At 41.5% G+C, this 15,781-nt stretch overlaps 1 protein-coding gene across 1 annotated transcript in view; it reads left to right on the top strand.

Moving 5' to 3' along the window:
• The window catches only part of RXRG (retinoid X receptor gamma), a 51,222-nt gene that overhangs the window by 14,853 nt on the left and 20,588 nt on the right, over positions 1–15,781 (top strand). The window contains exons 3-5 of the mRNA XM_070939187.1: positions 12,077–12,221; positions 12,741–12,920; positions 15,423–15,592. Coding sequence (XP_070795288.1) covers positions 12,077–12,221; positions 12,741–12,920; positions 15,423–15,592 — 495 coding nt within the window. The remainder of the gene's footprint in view (positions 1–12,076; positions 12,222–12,740; positions 12,921–15,422; positions 15,593–15,781) is intronic.

Genomic DNA, 15,781 nt, shown 5'->3' with positions numbered 1-15,781 from the left:
AAACAGAAAACAAAAATATTGACCAAGAACCTCACTAATCAATAAGAAAAACAATTAGAAGAGAAATTAGGCATACAAATGACAAAAAGAGTAAAATACTTAGGGATATGGCTGACCAATAAAAGTTCATCAATCAGAGAAAATAATTACGATAAATTAACAAAACAAATTAAGAAAGATCTAGAAATTTGGAAAAAGTTACAGCTATCTCTTTTGGGAAGGATCGCCTCTATCAAAATGAATGTGTTGCCCCGAATATTATTCCTGTTCCAAGTGATCCCAATAAAACCGGGAAAGAACTTCTTTAAAGATTTTAATAAACTGATTACAGACTATATATGGCAAGGCAAGAAGGCAAGAATTAAACTAAAGCACCTACAAGACTCAAGAGAGAGGGGAGGTTTGACACTGCCTGACTGGGAAATATATTATAAAGCATCAGCATTAATTTGGATCAAGGAGTGGATGGAGCTCAAAAACCATAGATTGCTAAATTTGGAAGGATTTGATCTTCAGCGAGGATGGCATGCCTTCCTATGGGAGGGCACAGATAAAAGGCATGAATATTTTCAGAGACATACAATCAGACACGCACTATACCAAACATGGCAAAGTATTAAAAAGATACACTACAACAAAATCCCGGAGTGGTTGTCAACAATGGAAGCCCAGATCTATCCAAACGCTATGGATTATAATAAAACAAAGACCTATAAGGATCTGTTAAACAATCGAGGGGAACTGAGAACGAGGCAAGAACTAAAAGAGATGGGTACAGACATTGACTGGTGGCCATATGCACAAATAAAATCAAGATATAACAAAGATTTGGCTCAATTTGAATTCCAAAAAGGCCAAACCGATTTAGACAAAATTTTGCAAGGGACACAAGATAAATTGATTACAAAAATTTACAATTATTTACGAGGATACAAATTAGAAGAGGAGGTAGTAAAAGAAAATATGATAATGTGGGCAAAAAATTTCGGTTATAGTATTCAATTAGATCAATGGGAAAAACTATGGAGAATAAACCATAAATTGACAATGTCTGTACCGTATAAAGAAAACCTCTATAAAATGTTTTATAGGTGGCACTTGCCACCAGCCAGATTAGCAAGAATGTTCCCCGGCACCCCATCAACATGTTGGAAATGCAATCACCAAAAAGGCACCTATTATCATATGTGGTGGACCTGCCCAATGGCGAAACAATATTGGCAAAGGATTAAAATACAAATAGAGGAAATAATACACCAAAAAATAGAGTTAAGACCAGAAACCTTCCTACTAGGCATACTAAATGAACATTACGAAAAAGAAACAGCATATTTAATTATACATATCTTAACAGCAGCACGAATAATATACGCGCAACATTGGAAGAGTAGCGATATATCAACACCAGATAAAGTAATCAACAAAACTATGGAATGTGCAGAGCTAGATAGACTCACCAAGGAATTACAAAACAGGGAAGAACATGATTATTACTTAGTATGGGAAAAGTGGTATAGTTGGTTGAAAGAAAGGAAAGAGATGAAGTAATAGGAAGTAAATAAAGTGACCAAATAGATAGTATAAGTCGAAACAAAGGATAGATATAGGTCAATAAAGATTTATAGTGGACAGCAAGAAGGGAATGACCAAAGAAGGAAGAGTCAAATACAAATAGAAATGTATATTACAGTTGCGATAAACTGGACATGTATAGAAATTGATATTTACATATTTTTATGTTTTGTACATTTCACTGTCTTGTTTAGTTTGTTTTTATAAATAAAAAATTATTTTTTTTAAAAAAAGAAGAAGCTAGACTGAAGGAATATTGATAACATTTCTTCCTTCTGGGAAAGTGCAGTATTTAGTAGCACTTCCTAATCACTGTTGGTCTGTTCTGTGCTTAATGAACTCTGAATTGATTAATGGATTAATTAGTGCATGGAGGATATTTCATTAAGACTATACAGTTTTTCCATCTGTATACATTAATAGGATAAAGTTAATTTATCACTCAATCTTGCATCTGGACAAAAAGTGCAAGCTTTGAAATTTGAAAAAAGTGGTCTTCAAACTACTTTCCATAGAATGGTGGTTTTTTTGAAATCTATTAAAATTAAATTGAATTAATTGAATTTGGCCAAGTATGATTTGACACATAAGGAATTTGTCCCTGGTACAGAAGTACTCAGTGTGCATGCAAAGCAAAGCAAAGCGAAGCAAAGCAAAGCAAAGCAAAGCAGAGCAGAGCAGAGCAGAGCAGAGCAGAGCAGAGCAGAGCAAAGCGAAGCGAAGCGAAGCGAAGCGAAGCGAAGCAGAGCAGAGCAGAGCAGAGCAGAGCAGAGCAGAGCAAAGCAAAGCAAAGCAAAGCAAAGCAAAGCAAAGCAAAGCAAAGCAAAGCAAACAATTCCTCAGTGGGGCACTACCTTGACATGGTTGTGAGGCTTGTGTGCTCTGAGGAAGATGAGAGGTATGCCAGAGTTTCGACCATACCGGGCAGGTCTCATCAGAGAAGTCAAACAAAGACTGTCTCTCCCATAAAAAATATAGTGAGACGTAAATTTCAGAAAGCCATACTGGCTCAGATGTTACCGCTAGAAGTTGGAGTTGGAGTTCCTGGATACAATATCTGGTGAAAAATGAGCTACAGTACCCAGGACTGTTGGCTGAGCAATCAGGGCCAGCAGCTGTAGAACTACTGGAAGAAAAAATGTTTACCTATTGCAATGGTACAGTGATTGAAAACAAAGAAATAATGATCTGTTATTACAGATCAAGTCCAACACAAGAGAATATTTGCAACAAATGCATCAATTCTGGAAAGAACAACATCCAGAATCAGAAATAGCAGAACAGAGGTCAGAAGATCAAGGTTGATTTATAATACAAAATAAAGTATTCACAGAAGCAGAATTGGAAGAACTGCAAAGGTTCACCCAGGGCAAAGAAATTAAAGCCTTGTCAGAAGTAACTCAGAATGTAGAGGCAAACCAGGGGAGTTGGTAGTAGAGGAATCCAGCAGACATATACAATTGTTTTCATTTGGAAACCAGGCACCCACTCCTCTGCCTTAGGAAGTAAAGAAGTAAAAAAACTGAAACAAAGATTAACTGAACATCTGGAACAGCACAAAAACATCAGAATAAGGCTGCCTGCATTGAAGCTTGTTCTAAAGAAACAGCTAGCACAAGCGTTAAAATATGCAAATACTGCAATATCAAGTCTAAGCACCAACTCACTGTATGAAACAAACCAACTAATGTACAGCAAAGCTGCAGTTGTAACTGAATACCTTGGATGCAAAATCAAAGAGAAGGAAAAAAAGCACCTCAAAAATGGAAGATTAGACTGGAAAATAAGTTCAGTAAGTTGAGATCAGATGCAAGCAAGCTAGAACAGATGAAAGAAAAGAAGCTGAAGAACAAGAAGACCAAAGAATACTTAATCAAGAAATACTTCTTAGAAACAAGGAAGATTAAGAAAGCACTAGAAATAATAAAACAGCAAATAACAGCAATAGCCAAGAAGTTTAGCAGATACGAAACTTGTTAAGTTGGGCAATTGAGGAGGCAGAAGCAAGGCAGTGCATGACAACAGCTCTTTTATTCAGTGTGAGACTTCAGCAAAAACTACAGTAAGACAGCTCCCTTTATATACTTTGCTGGGCTGGGAGCTGACCAATCACAATTGACCCATTGTCTTTCAAATCTCCCACCAAAACCCCATACTTTACAAAACTTGAACTGCAAATTATAGGCAGAACCTCCAATTTCAATCCAATCAGAAACATTTCTACCAATCCATCAATGGAGAAACTGGTGAATCAGTCAGAACCTGACAAGGAAGAAAAGTGCAGTTCTGGGCACAGATATGGGATAACTCAAAGAAATACAACAAGGATGCAGAGGTGGATAAGAATAAAAAAGAAGTTGAAATGAAAGAACTAGTAATAACAGCAGAAATGGTACAGAAAAGAGCAAGAAAGATCAAGAATTGGTCAGCATCAGGTGAAGATAAACTGCATGCTTTTTGGTTGAAACATCTAACTGGTCTATATTCACTCATTGCCAAGCAGTGTAACAACATATTACAATGAGGTGAAATTGAAGAATGGCTAACATCTGGCAGTCCCTACCTAATAAGGAAAGATCCAGCAAAAGGGGCAGCACCAGGCAACTACAGGCCAATTACCTGTTTACCAACAACTTTCAAATTGTTAACTGGTTTGATAGCTGATGCAGTCCAATAGCATCTAGTTGAAAACAATCTCTTTCCACTTGAGCATAAAGGAAACTGCCCCAATAGCAGAGGAATAAAAGATCAACTCCTAATTGACAAAATGATTTTGGAAAATTGCAAGAGAAGGAAGACTAACCTGAATGTAGCATGGATTGACTACAAAAAGGCATTAAATTCTCTGCCACATGACTGGATAATCAAGTGCCTAGAAATAACAGGAATCAGTAGAAACATCAGAAGATTTGTGCAAAGATCGATGGCAGTTGCAGGTCAATGAAGAGCGCCTGGGAGAGGTTAATATTAAGAGAGGAATATTTCAAGGAGATTCACTATCACCACTACTGTTTGTCATTGCACTGTTGCACTGTTTCCTATGTCAACAATAATGAATAACTCAGTTATGGCTATAAAATATCAGACATCTGCTAGACTATGCCACCTCCTTTACCTGGACGTTCTGAAGCTATATAGAAAACTTCATCTGAAATAGAATTGCTGTTCAACACTGTCCATGTATATAGCCAAGATATTGCAATAGAGTTTGGATTGGACAAATGTGCCACACTCACTATCAAACAAGGAAAAACAGTGAAAACTGAAGGAATCAAGATGCCCTACGAAAATAACATTAAGAGTCTGGATGAAGATGATTATTACGGACTCTGGGGGAAAGGGGACTGTTAGAATGCCCTCTAGTGAGGGCTTCTCTATTAACACGCTGAGTAGGAGGGGCAGGTATGACGGAAGCAGGGGGCCATATCATGTGGTGGGGGGCACATGCTCGCTATCTCCGAGCGATTGCATACCCCGGTCCCCTTAGTTCTTCCCGTTCCCCAGGCTGCTTAGAGTCTCAGCGCCTGAGTCTCCGGCTGATGTTATGTAATGCCAGGTCCGTAGTAAATAAAGCCCCCCTCATTTGTGATCTTATTCAGGAGGGGGGAGCGGACCTGGCAGGTATCACGGAGACCTGGTTGGGCCATGAGGGGGGAGTTCCCCTCGTGGAGATGTGCCCATCAGGCTTCCGTGCATTTCATCAGCCGAGAGCTCAGGGCAGGGGCGGGGCAGTGGCGGTCATTCTAAAAGAAGGTCTTGATCCAAGGGAGACCACTGTACCTCAGATAGCCGGATGTGAGTCCCTTTTTGTGAAGTGGGGTCGTGGGGTGCAGATGGGTCTGTTGATCACGTACCTGGCTCCCTGCCACGTGGCAACGACCCTGCCCGAACTCCTCAATGTTATAGCCGAGGTGGCGGCTGATACCCCCAGACTTGTGGTCATGGGGGATTTCAACCTGCCATCCAGTGGTGAAACATCTGAGGTAGCTTGGGAGTTCATGGCTTCCATGACGGCCATGGACCTGACCCAAGTAATTCACGGCCCTACTCATATGGGGGGACACACTCTGGACTTAGTTTTTATCTCTGGTCAGTGGTTGAGTGGCCTTAATATAGGGGATGTAGATATTGAACCCTTGTCATGGTATGACCACTCACTCCTTTGACTTGACTTTCTGACCGCCGTACCCCATCGCAGGGAGGCAGAACCGACCAGGTGGTTCTGCCCCAGGCGCCTGATGGACCCTGATAGGTTCCAGATGGAGCTTGGGCCATTTCCTGAGACTCTAGCTCATGACTCGGCTGATGACCTGGTGGCCGCCTGGGATAGGGCAGCTGCCGGGGCTTTGGACCGGGTCGTGCCTTTGCGGCCTCTGACCCGGCACCGAACTCACTTAGCTCCTTGGTTTTCCGAGGAGCTGAGGGAGATGAAGCACCGGAAAAGACGCCTAGAGAGCGGTTGGAGGGCCAGTTGTTCCGAGTCTGACTTGACACTGGTAAGGTCTCATATTAAGACCTACCTAGTGGCGATAAAAGTGGTGAAATCTAGCTATTTTGCCGCTCTTATCGCATCATCAGATAACCGCCCAGCCGCCCTGTTTAGGGTGACCCGCTCCCTCCTCCATCTGGGAGCGCGGGAGGACCCCTTGCAGGGCCGAGCTGAGGATTTTGTACAGTATCTGGATGATAAAATAACTCAGATTCAGGAAGACTTGGCCACCGACTGGGTTAGTTCAGACGAGATGACTGAGGCAGGCCTTGAGAGTGTTATCTGGGAGGAGTTCGATCCTGTGGCTCCCGAGGACGTGGACAGGATCTTGGGGCGGCTGAACGCAACCACATGTTTATTGGACCCGTGTCCCTCCTGGTTGGTGCTGGCTTCCCGGGAGGTTACACGAGGCTGGCTCCAGGGGATTATTAATGCTTCTTTGAGCGAGGGTGTCCTGCCGGCCGCCTTGAAAGAGGCGGTGGTGAGGCCTCTCCTCAAGAAGCCATCCCTGGATCCGGCTGTTTTGGCTAACTATCGTCCAGTCTCCAACCTTCGCTTTATTGCGAAGGTTGTTGAGAGTGTGGTGGCGCGACAGCTTCCCCAGTACCTGGATGAAGCTGTCTATCTGGATCCACTCCAGTCCGGCTTCAGACCTGGGTACAGCACGGAAACGGCATTAGTCACGTTGGTGGATGATCTCTGGAGGGCCCGGGATAGGGGTTATTCCTCTATCCTGATCCTATTAGACCTCTCAGCGGTTTTTGATACCATCGACCATGGTATCATGTTGCGCCGGCTGGAGGGACTGGGAGTGGGGGGCACCATTTTGTGGTGGTTCTCCTCCTATCTCGCCGACCGGTCGCAATCCGTGTTGACAGGGGGGCAGCGGTCGACCCCAAGGCGCCTTGTTTGTGGGGTGCCGCAAGGGTCGGTCCCCTCGCCCCTCCTGTTCAACATTTATGTGAAGCCGTTGGGTGAGATCATCCGTGGTTTTGGGGTGAAGTTCCATCAGTACGCTGATGATACTCAGCTGTACATTTCCACCCCAGACCATCCCAATGATGCCTTGGAAGTGATGTCCCAGTGCCTGGAGGCCGTGCGGGTCTGGATGGGGAGAAACAGGCTTCGACTCAACCCTTCCAAGACCGAGTGGCTGTGGCTGCCGGCATCCCGGTATAGCCAGCTGACACCATCGCTGGTTATTGGGGGCGAATCATTGGCCCCCATGGAGAGGGCCCGCAACTTGGGTGTCCTCCTGGATGCGCGGCTGTCTTTAGAAGGGCATATGACAGCTGTGGCCAGGGGGGCTTTTTGTCAGGTTCACCTGATACGCCAGTTGCGCCCCTTTCTGGACCGGGACTCCCTACGCACGGTCACTCAAGCACTCGTCACTTCTCGTCTGGACTATTGTAACGCTCTCTACATGGGGCTCCCCTTGGGGTACACCCGGAGGCTCCAACTGGTGCAGAATGCGGCTGCACAGGGGATTATGGGAGCGACGGGGCGCTCCCATGTGACTTCTCTCCTGCGCGAGCTGCATTGGCTTCTGGTGGACTTCCAGGTGCGCTTCAAGGTGTTGGTGATCACCTTTAAAGCGCTCCATGGCTTAGGGCCAGGGTACTTACGGGACCGCCTTCTGCCACCAATAGCCTCCCACCGGCCGGTTCGCTCCCACAGAGAGGGCCTCCTCAGGGTGCCGTCGGCCAGATAATGCCGGCTGACGACCCCCAGGAGGAGAGCCTTCTCTGTGGTGGCACCTACCCTATGGAACAATCTACCCCCAGAGATACGAGTGATCTCCGACCTCCGGATTTTTTGTCGGGCCCTAAAAACTTATTTTTTTCAGTTAGCCAGTCTGTCTTGATTTTAGGGTTAGTTTTAAAATTTTAATATTGATTTTAATTGACAAGTTTTAAATTATGGGCCAAATTTATAAATTATTTTAACTTTATTTTTAACTGTGATGTTTGTATAGATGTTTTTATCTTGGCTGTTCACCGCCCTGAGTCTGAAAGGAGAAGGGCGGTATAGAAATTTGAATAATAAATAAATAATAAATAATAAATAAATTACAAGTACCTGGGTATCCTTCAAGCTGATAACATCAAGAACACTGAAGTCAAGAAAAAAAATTAGAGATGAATACATCAAGAGAGAGAAGAAGATCTTAAAGTCCAAACTCAGTGGATACCATCAAGGCAATCAACTCCTGGACAATTCCGGTCATTAGATATACAGCTGGAATAGTGGACTGGACTCAAGCAGAACTAAAAGCAATGGATAGGAAGACCAGAAAAATAATGACAATGAATCATGCCCTTCATCCTTGCATCAACATTGACAGACTCTACTTACCAAGGTAAATAGAAAAAGGGACTTTGGAAGAATATCTGAAGGACAATGAAGAAGATGCACTGAAGGTTAGTATGCCAGGAAGGCTTACTGATACTGGAGAGACCAAATTGGCCTACAAGAAAGACCAAATAAAAAATAGAATGAAGGCATGGGAAAACAAAGCACTATATGGCCAGTACATTAAAAAGAAAGCAGGGAAAGCACATAAAACCTGGCAATGGTTAAGAGCAGGAAAGTTAAAGAAAGAGACTGAGGGACTAATTCTGGTGACACAAGACCAAGCCTTAAGGACAAATGCATACAAAGCCAGAATTGAGAAGACAGCAAGTGCCATCTATGCTGAAGAAACAATGGACCACCTGGTAAACTGCTTCAAGGTTGCCCAGACTGACTACAAGCAGCAGCATGACAAAGTAGCAACAATGGTGCATTGGAAGATCTGCAAGAAATATCATTTGCCTGCAAGCAAGAACTGGTGGGACTATAAAATAGAGAAAGTTATAGAAAATGAAGAAGTTAAATTGCTCTGGGACTTCAAACAAACAGGCACCTGCCACATAACACCCCAGACTTAACAATTGTCAATAAGAAAAACAAAAAAGACAGGATAATGGATGTGGCAGTGCTTGGAGATAGCAGAATAAAAGAGGAAGAACTAGAGAAGATAACAAGCAAGGGTAGTACCAATAGTAATAGGAACCTTGGGTGCAATCCCAAAACAACTGGAGCACCACATGAACATCATTGGCATTGACAAATTCACCATCAGTCAATTGCAGAAGGCAGCTTTACTGGGAACAGCTTCCATCCTGTGACAATATCTGTAACACCATCAAACATCCATATCTGCCTATCCCAGGTCCTTGATTAAGGACTCGATAGGTAGACAAAAATGCTAAACCCAATCTGAACATCTGGCTGACTATGCGATGATTAATAATAAAATAAAATAAAATAAAATAAAATAAAATAAAATAATAAAATATATAAATAAAAAATAAATAAAAAAAATAATCAACTGGACTGTGGCTGAACTGGAAAACCTGGACTGGAAAACACATAAACTTTTGAACATGTACCACACTTTACATCCACGAAGTGACAGAGACAGGTTGTACCTGCCAAGAAGAATAGGGGGCAAAGAGCTATTGCAAATCCATCAAACTGTAGAAGAAGAAAAACAAAGTTTGAATGATTATGTGAACCAAAGCACAGAAAGATTGCTGCAGGCTGTGAAAATGGAGAACATTATAAAAACAACAGAAACAAAGGCAGAATATAAAGAAAAATAGTTAGATGACAGATTAAATGGATGGAAAACCAAAGCTCTGCATGGACAGCACTTGAAAAACATTGAAGAAAAATGTGATAACAACTTGACATGGGCATGGCTTAAGAGAGGAACCATCAAGAAAGAAACGGAAGGTTTAATACTTGCTGCTCAAGAACAAACACTACAAACTAATGCCATGAAAGTGAAGATACAAAAATCCACTGACAATCCAAACTGCCAACTTTGCAACGACAAAGTTGAAACTGTTTCACACTTAATATGTGAATGCAGCAAAATCACGCAAACTGATTATAAAGCTAGACATGATCGAGTTGCTAAATTAGTCCACTGGTCATTATGTAAACAATATGACATACCTGTACCTGAAAAGTAATGGGAGCACAAAGTGGAAAAAGTTATTGAAAATGAGACAGTGAAGATCTTGTGGGACTTTCAAATGCAGACGGATCATCATTTGGAATATAACATGCTAGATATCACGGTTGTTGAGGGCCGAAGCGTACAATTTTTATTGATATCATTGTACGAGGAGATGCCAGAGTCAAAGAAAAAGAACTGGAAAAAATCATGAAATATCATGACCTGGCCATCAAAGCTATGTAATTATGAATGAAACATGTAACAGTGATACCCATTATCATCAGGGCACTTGGTACCATGTCAAAGAATTTTATAAAATGCATCAAAAAATTGCACCTTCCTGCAATAACACCAGCAGAACTGCAAGAAGCTGCGCTACTTGGAACATCATACATGTTAAGAAGATACTTGGCTGATATCTAGGATGCTGGCAGCAACCTGTATCAACCATCAGCGCCAGTCAGTGATATTTGTGATACATTTTTAAATGTTCAGTTGACTGAGTTTCATATTTAATGAATAAAAGAGACAACAACAACAAAAATACCAAGAAAGGGGAGGAGTAAAGAAGATAATAAGGATAAATAATATTAGTACAGCCATACTACATAGGTAAATACACATAGGCATTAGACAGCACTGTAAGAATTAGATGTTCAGCAGAATGATGACACCGGAAAAAACTGTCTCTGTGTCTAGCTGTTTTGGCATGCAATGCACTATTTTGCTGTCCTGACAGGTGGAATTGAAACAGTTTATGTCCAGGATGTGAGGGGTCTGCAAACATCTTCCCAGCCCTCCTTCTGACCCATGCAATATACAGGTCTTCTATGGAAGGCTGGTTGTGATTGCTTTTTCTGCAGTCTAAACTATCCTTTGGAGTCTGTACCTGTCCTGTTTGGTTGCTATACCAAATGAGATAGTTATAAAAGTACAAATGACAGATTCAGTAATTCCTCTGTAGAACTGTATCAACAGCTCCTGGGGAGTCTGAACTTCCTGAGTTGATGCAGGAAAAACATTCTTTGCTGTGCCGTTTTAATGATGGTTTGTTTTTTTTTAATTTGATTTATATGTTGCCCTTCTCCGGAGACTCAGGGCGGCTTACAATGCGTTAAGCAATTTTAATGTCAAGGTTTTAATGTCAAGTGTCCCTTTCAAGTCCTGGGAGATTATAGAACCCAAAAATTTGAAGGACTCTATTGCTGATACTGTCCTGCCTAATATGGTAAGAGATGATAGAATAGAAGAGCTCCTCCTAAAATCCACTCTCACCTTTACAGTTTTAAACATGTTCCAGATTGTTACAGCTGTATCACAGGGCTGTTCAACCTCCCTTCTTATAGGCAATTTCATCACCATCTTGAATGAGGCCAATCACTGTTGTATCATCAGCAAACTTCAGTACTTTAACAGAGTTCCCTTGTGGTGCAGATATATATAGAGAAGAGCAATAAAGAGAGCACACAGTCCTAAGAAGCACCTGTACTAATTGCCCTGGTACTAGCTGTTTTTTTCTCTTGCTTCATCTGTTGTAAAAAAAGTGGAAACAAGATTTCTGGGACAAATAAAAACTCTCTGGTTTTATTCATGTTTATTTGTCTGGATTTTTAGAATATATATCATGTCATATCAGTGTTACTAAAAGAACCAAGCACACACACACCCTCGTGTTCTATTATCACACAGACACATTTAGGGTTTATATCAATCAGCAAATAAAGTACGTAAAATACTTCTTTTTCTTCTTTTGCCCTGTCCAACCCCTTTCAATCCCACATTGTTCCTTGAATTGCCAGGTTATGGTGGTTATTTTCTAAATTTACGTTAACAAATACTTTGTGAATGAAGTCTGCTTGATCACCGAAAGTATGATGCTCACATGTTCAGCTCCCATATGGAAATGCCAACAGGAGACTGATCCTTAATATTGGATCACAGATGGAACATCAATCTGAGGTTGTGTAACCCATTTTGCTCCCCCCCTCCATATGCTCCCATTTTAGTCCAGTATCATGAACAGCGCTGGAACCTCTGACGATACCAAGCCTTTGCCAAATTTCCAACGGATGGGAGCGATGAATTATTCATCCCCAAGTCCAGGATTCCTCACAAAGCATGTCTGCGCAATTTGTGGAGACAGATCGTCAGGTACCCACAGCTTGCATGTTAAGGGGACTGTCTGGGAAGTATTAAATAACTATTACAATATAATATTGCCTCAGGATTCTTTCCTCTTAGTTGGTCGTGCAGAAAGTATCTCTTGTGTTTCTTCATTCAGGGCAAAATCATTTTTAATGTATAGCTTTTGAGAACATTGGACTATTGTTTTATTTGAGGCCAAATTTCCAGCTTTTATGACCTGATGAGGGGGGTTAGCACTCTTGTAGTGCTAAAACATCCATGCCTCATATAATTACACCCCTTTCCCTGGTTGGCTGCTATTCTGATCACATCTGAGTTCTTCACAGTATTCTGTATCACAGTCTGGTCTGTTTCCTATACAGTTTTCTTAGTCCTCTCAGGCATATTGAGTGGTTCTGTATTTAACCATTTCTGAAACAAAATGCTCTGATAATTTGAATGCCCCAACTCAAAAGTGCAGAAAACATTTAAACTTGCTCATATATCCCAATTGGAATGTGCTGATGTGTATTGCTGTATTGCTAGGGAAGCACTATGGGGTGTACAGTTGTGAAGGCTGCAAAGGATTCTTTAAGCGGACAGTAAGAAAGGATCTTGTCTACACATGTCGAGATAATAAAGACTGTCTGATCGACAAGCGTCAGCGAAACCGTTGCCAGTATTGCCGTTATCAGAAATGTCTAGCAACAGGCATGAAAAGAGAAGGTATGTTGCTAAGATATACACATTCATACACATATGTGAACATATTATATATTAAGTATATACTTATACTCAGTGGTGGGATTCAGCCAGTTCGCACCACTTCGGGAGAACCGGTTGTTAACTTTCTAAGCAGTTTGGCACACTGGTTGTTGGAAGAAATCATTAGGGCAGAGAACTGGTTGTTAAATTGCCTGAATCCCACCACTGCTTATACTTAAGTATATACTATACTAAGATGTGCATACACAAACCATCCTTAATTACATCAGAAGAAACTCTCATAGCCCCATTGTTTTTGTTCTTCATCTGGAATAGATGAATCAATTCTTCATCAGTTGAAAGTCAGGCCACTGCTATGCAGTTTATTCTATATGTTTGATAATCTGCCACTTTGAAGGATATAGGAAATGTGTTCTGAAGTGCCACTGTGGCAGTCACAGAAAATGAAAGAAAACAAGATGCAATTCATAAATTAAAACTCTATCCAAGCAGGGCACTAGCTATAGAGATATTTGCCAAGTATTAAATTGATGTGGTTTTTTCCCCTAAACTGTCATTTTCCACAAGGAGGGAGGGAGGGAGGGAGGGAGGGAGGGAAAGGGCTATAGTTGTATAGTACAGGCCACTTAACCCAGCAGAGGAAGTAGATGAATGTTTTTTGCTGATCAGTTAAATAAGGTGTGCAGAAAACATACCTCTGTAGGGGGATTCTAATTATCCTGACATCAACTAGGAGACACCCTGCAGCAAGCGGAGCCGACTTCAAAATACTAAGAAGGAGATTAAGAAGAATTCCATGGGTAGAAATCCTAAACAGAAAAGCAATATTTGGCCAGAATTCTACAACTGCTGGGAATAATGATGGCTCAAAAACCAACATCAACACTCCAACAAGAGCTGTAGAGAAGACTGAAGGAAGAGAACAGCAATGTAACCTGCAAGATCAAATGCAACAACTGTGACCATCTATGTTGGGCAAAGAGGATGACAACTAAAAACAAGAATCCATGAGCACTGACTAGCAGCCAACCAGCATGACCACAAATCCCTGATCTTGATCCACAGTGACACCAAGCAACATCAGTTCGACTGGGATGGAACAAAACTCATTGGCCATGCCACCACATGCCATGTACACAAATGGTTGAAGCCTGGTATTCATCAAATAGGTCACTCAACAAACATATCGATCTGGAACCAGCCTACAAGCCCAAAAGGAGCCAGATTAATTGGACAACTAAGCTATGACAGCACCAACCACCTCCTCATTTGGTGACCTTCACAGGATGTGACTATCCAGCCATGTGACCAACCAACCATGTCTCCACTCAGGATAGACAAAAATGAACAATAATTGAGATAAGATTCTTCAACCAAAGTTCCGCTGAAGATGTTGTCTAGTCTGGCAACGAAATGTTTGGAAGCCAAACAGCAAGCTCGAAGAACAAACCACTTCCAACAAAAAGGAAAGTATTAAAAAAATGGAAAAAGATGCTCATAACTACAACAGAACTAGAATATAACCTACTTTGTAAGTTAGAAAAATGAGGTATAGATAGCATCGCCATTAGATGGATTTGTAACTGGCTAACAAACCATACTCAGTGTGTAGCCCTCAACAGAACTACACCTACATGGAGGGAAGGATGCAGTAGAATATCTCAACATTCTGTCCTTGGCCCAGTACTCTACAACATCTTCATGTCAACCATCTGATTAACAGACCTAATAAAAGCAGGCATCTTCAGGAACTTTAAAATCCCAAAAGCAAAACTTTATTGAGTACATTATTTTGGCACTGAAGAAAGCAAAACCAAGTTTTCCCACACAACCCTGCAGAGTTAAAATGAGTTTCATCCCCTCCTCCCATGGAATGGGTCACATTGTCCAACTAGGAATCAGCCTTTTGTTTTGATAACAGTCCATGTCTTGGCTGACACCTGCAGAAGTGTCCTTGACTCTCACAGTTGAAGATTGTAGCCTCCACATTCCATCTCACCCTTCCTTCCTCCCAGTTCTTTGGTAAGTTGAAAAGCAGTAATAGTCAGAAGAAGCTTAAGCGTTTTTCAGTCTTGACACTTCATAAATGACTTAGATGAGGGAATAGAAGGGGAACTCATCAAATTTGCAAATGACACCAAACTGAGGGGAATAGCTAAAACTTTAGAATCTAGACTCAATATTCAGAAGAATCTTGACAGACTTGGATATTGGGGCCTAGCCAACAAAATACAATTCAGTGTTGAGAAAAGTAAGGTCCTGCATTTAGGCAGGAAAAATATTCCTCACAGTCATTGCTGAGGAAAGTCTTATTAGAATAACTGTCTTAACATAGAAAAAAAATCTAAGGAAAAAGAAAAGCCTATTTTAAACTTAGACACCCTGCTGATGGGTGAGAGTCAGAGAAAATGTAAGGAAGTCACAGTATAATTATAGGATTACATTTCGGGACACAGAGTGGAGAGTGACAAAATTCTTGTGGACTTTTCTTTGTGCACTAAGCGGTTCAAGAAGAGAGGCAGAGAAGCAGAGAGCGGAGTGAGAATGAAGTGGAATCTACAAGCAGCAATGGTGGGAGTCTTGAAGATATGCCTGTAGAAAGGATTCTAGAAGCTGAAATGGCAGTTGAACCAAAGTCTGAATCATACAGTGATGTGAGTGCAGAAACTTCGGTAGGTGCAATTCATTTCAGTGCTGTTCCTTAGGCTGTAAGTAACTGTGAGTAATGTGTATAACATTGAATATCCTGAATACAAACATATGACTTAATGCACGTTCAGAAAAATGACTGTTTGGCAAGTGCACTATAGATTCATAATCTAAAATATTTTTTAACAACTGGTAATGATAGACATCTGGGG

This window comes from Pituophis catenifer, unplaced genomic scaffold (genome assembly GCF_029215685.1).
Source record: "Pituophis catenifer annectens isolate HBS135680 unplaced genomic scaffold, rPitCat1.0.hap2 SCAF_3, whole genome shotgun sequence".
NCBI classification, from domain to species: Eukaryota; Metazoa; Chordata; class Lepidosauria; order Squamata; family Colubridae; genus Pituophis; species Pituophis catenifer.
The sequence above is the reverse complement of the archived record's forward strand: the minus strand, read 5'-3'. Positions and strand labels throughout refer to the sequence as shown.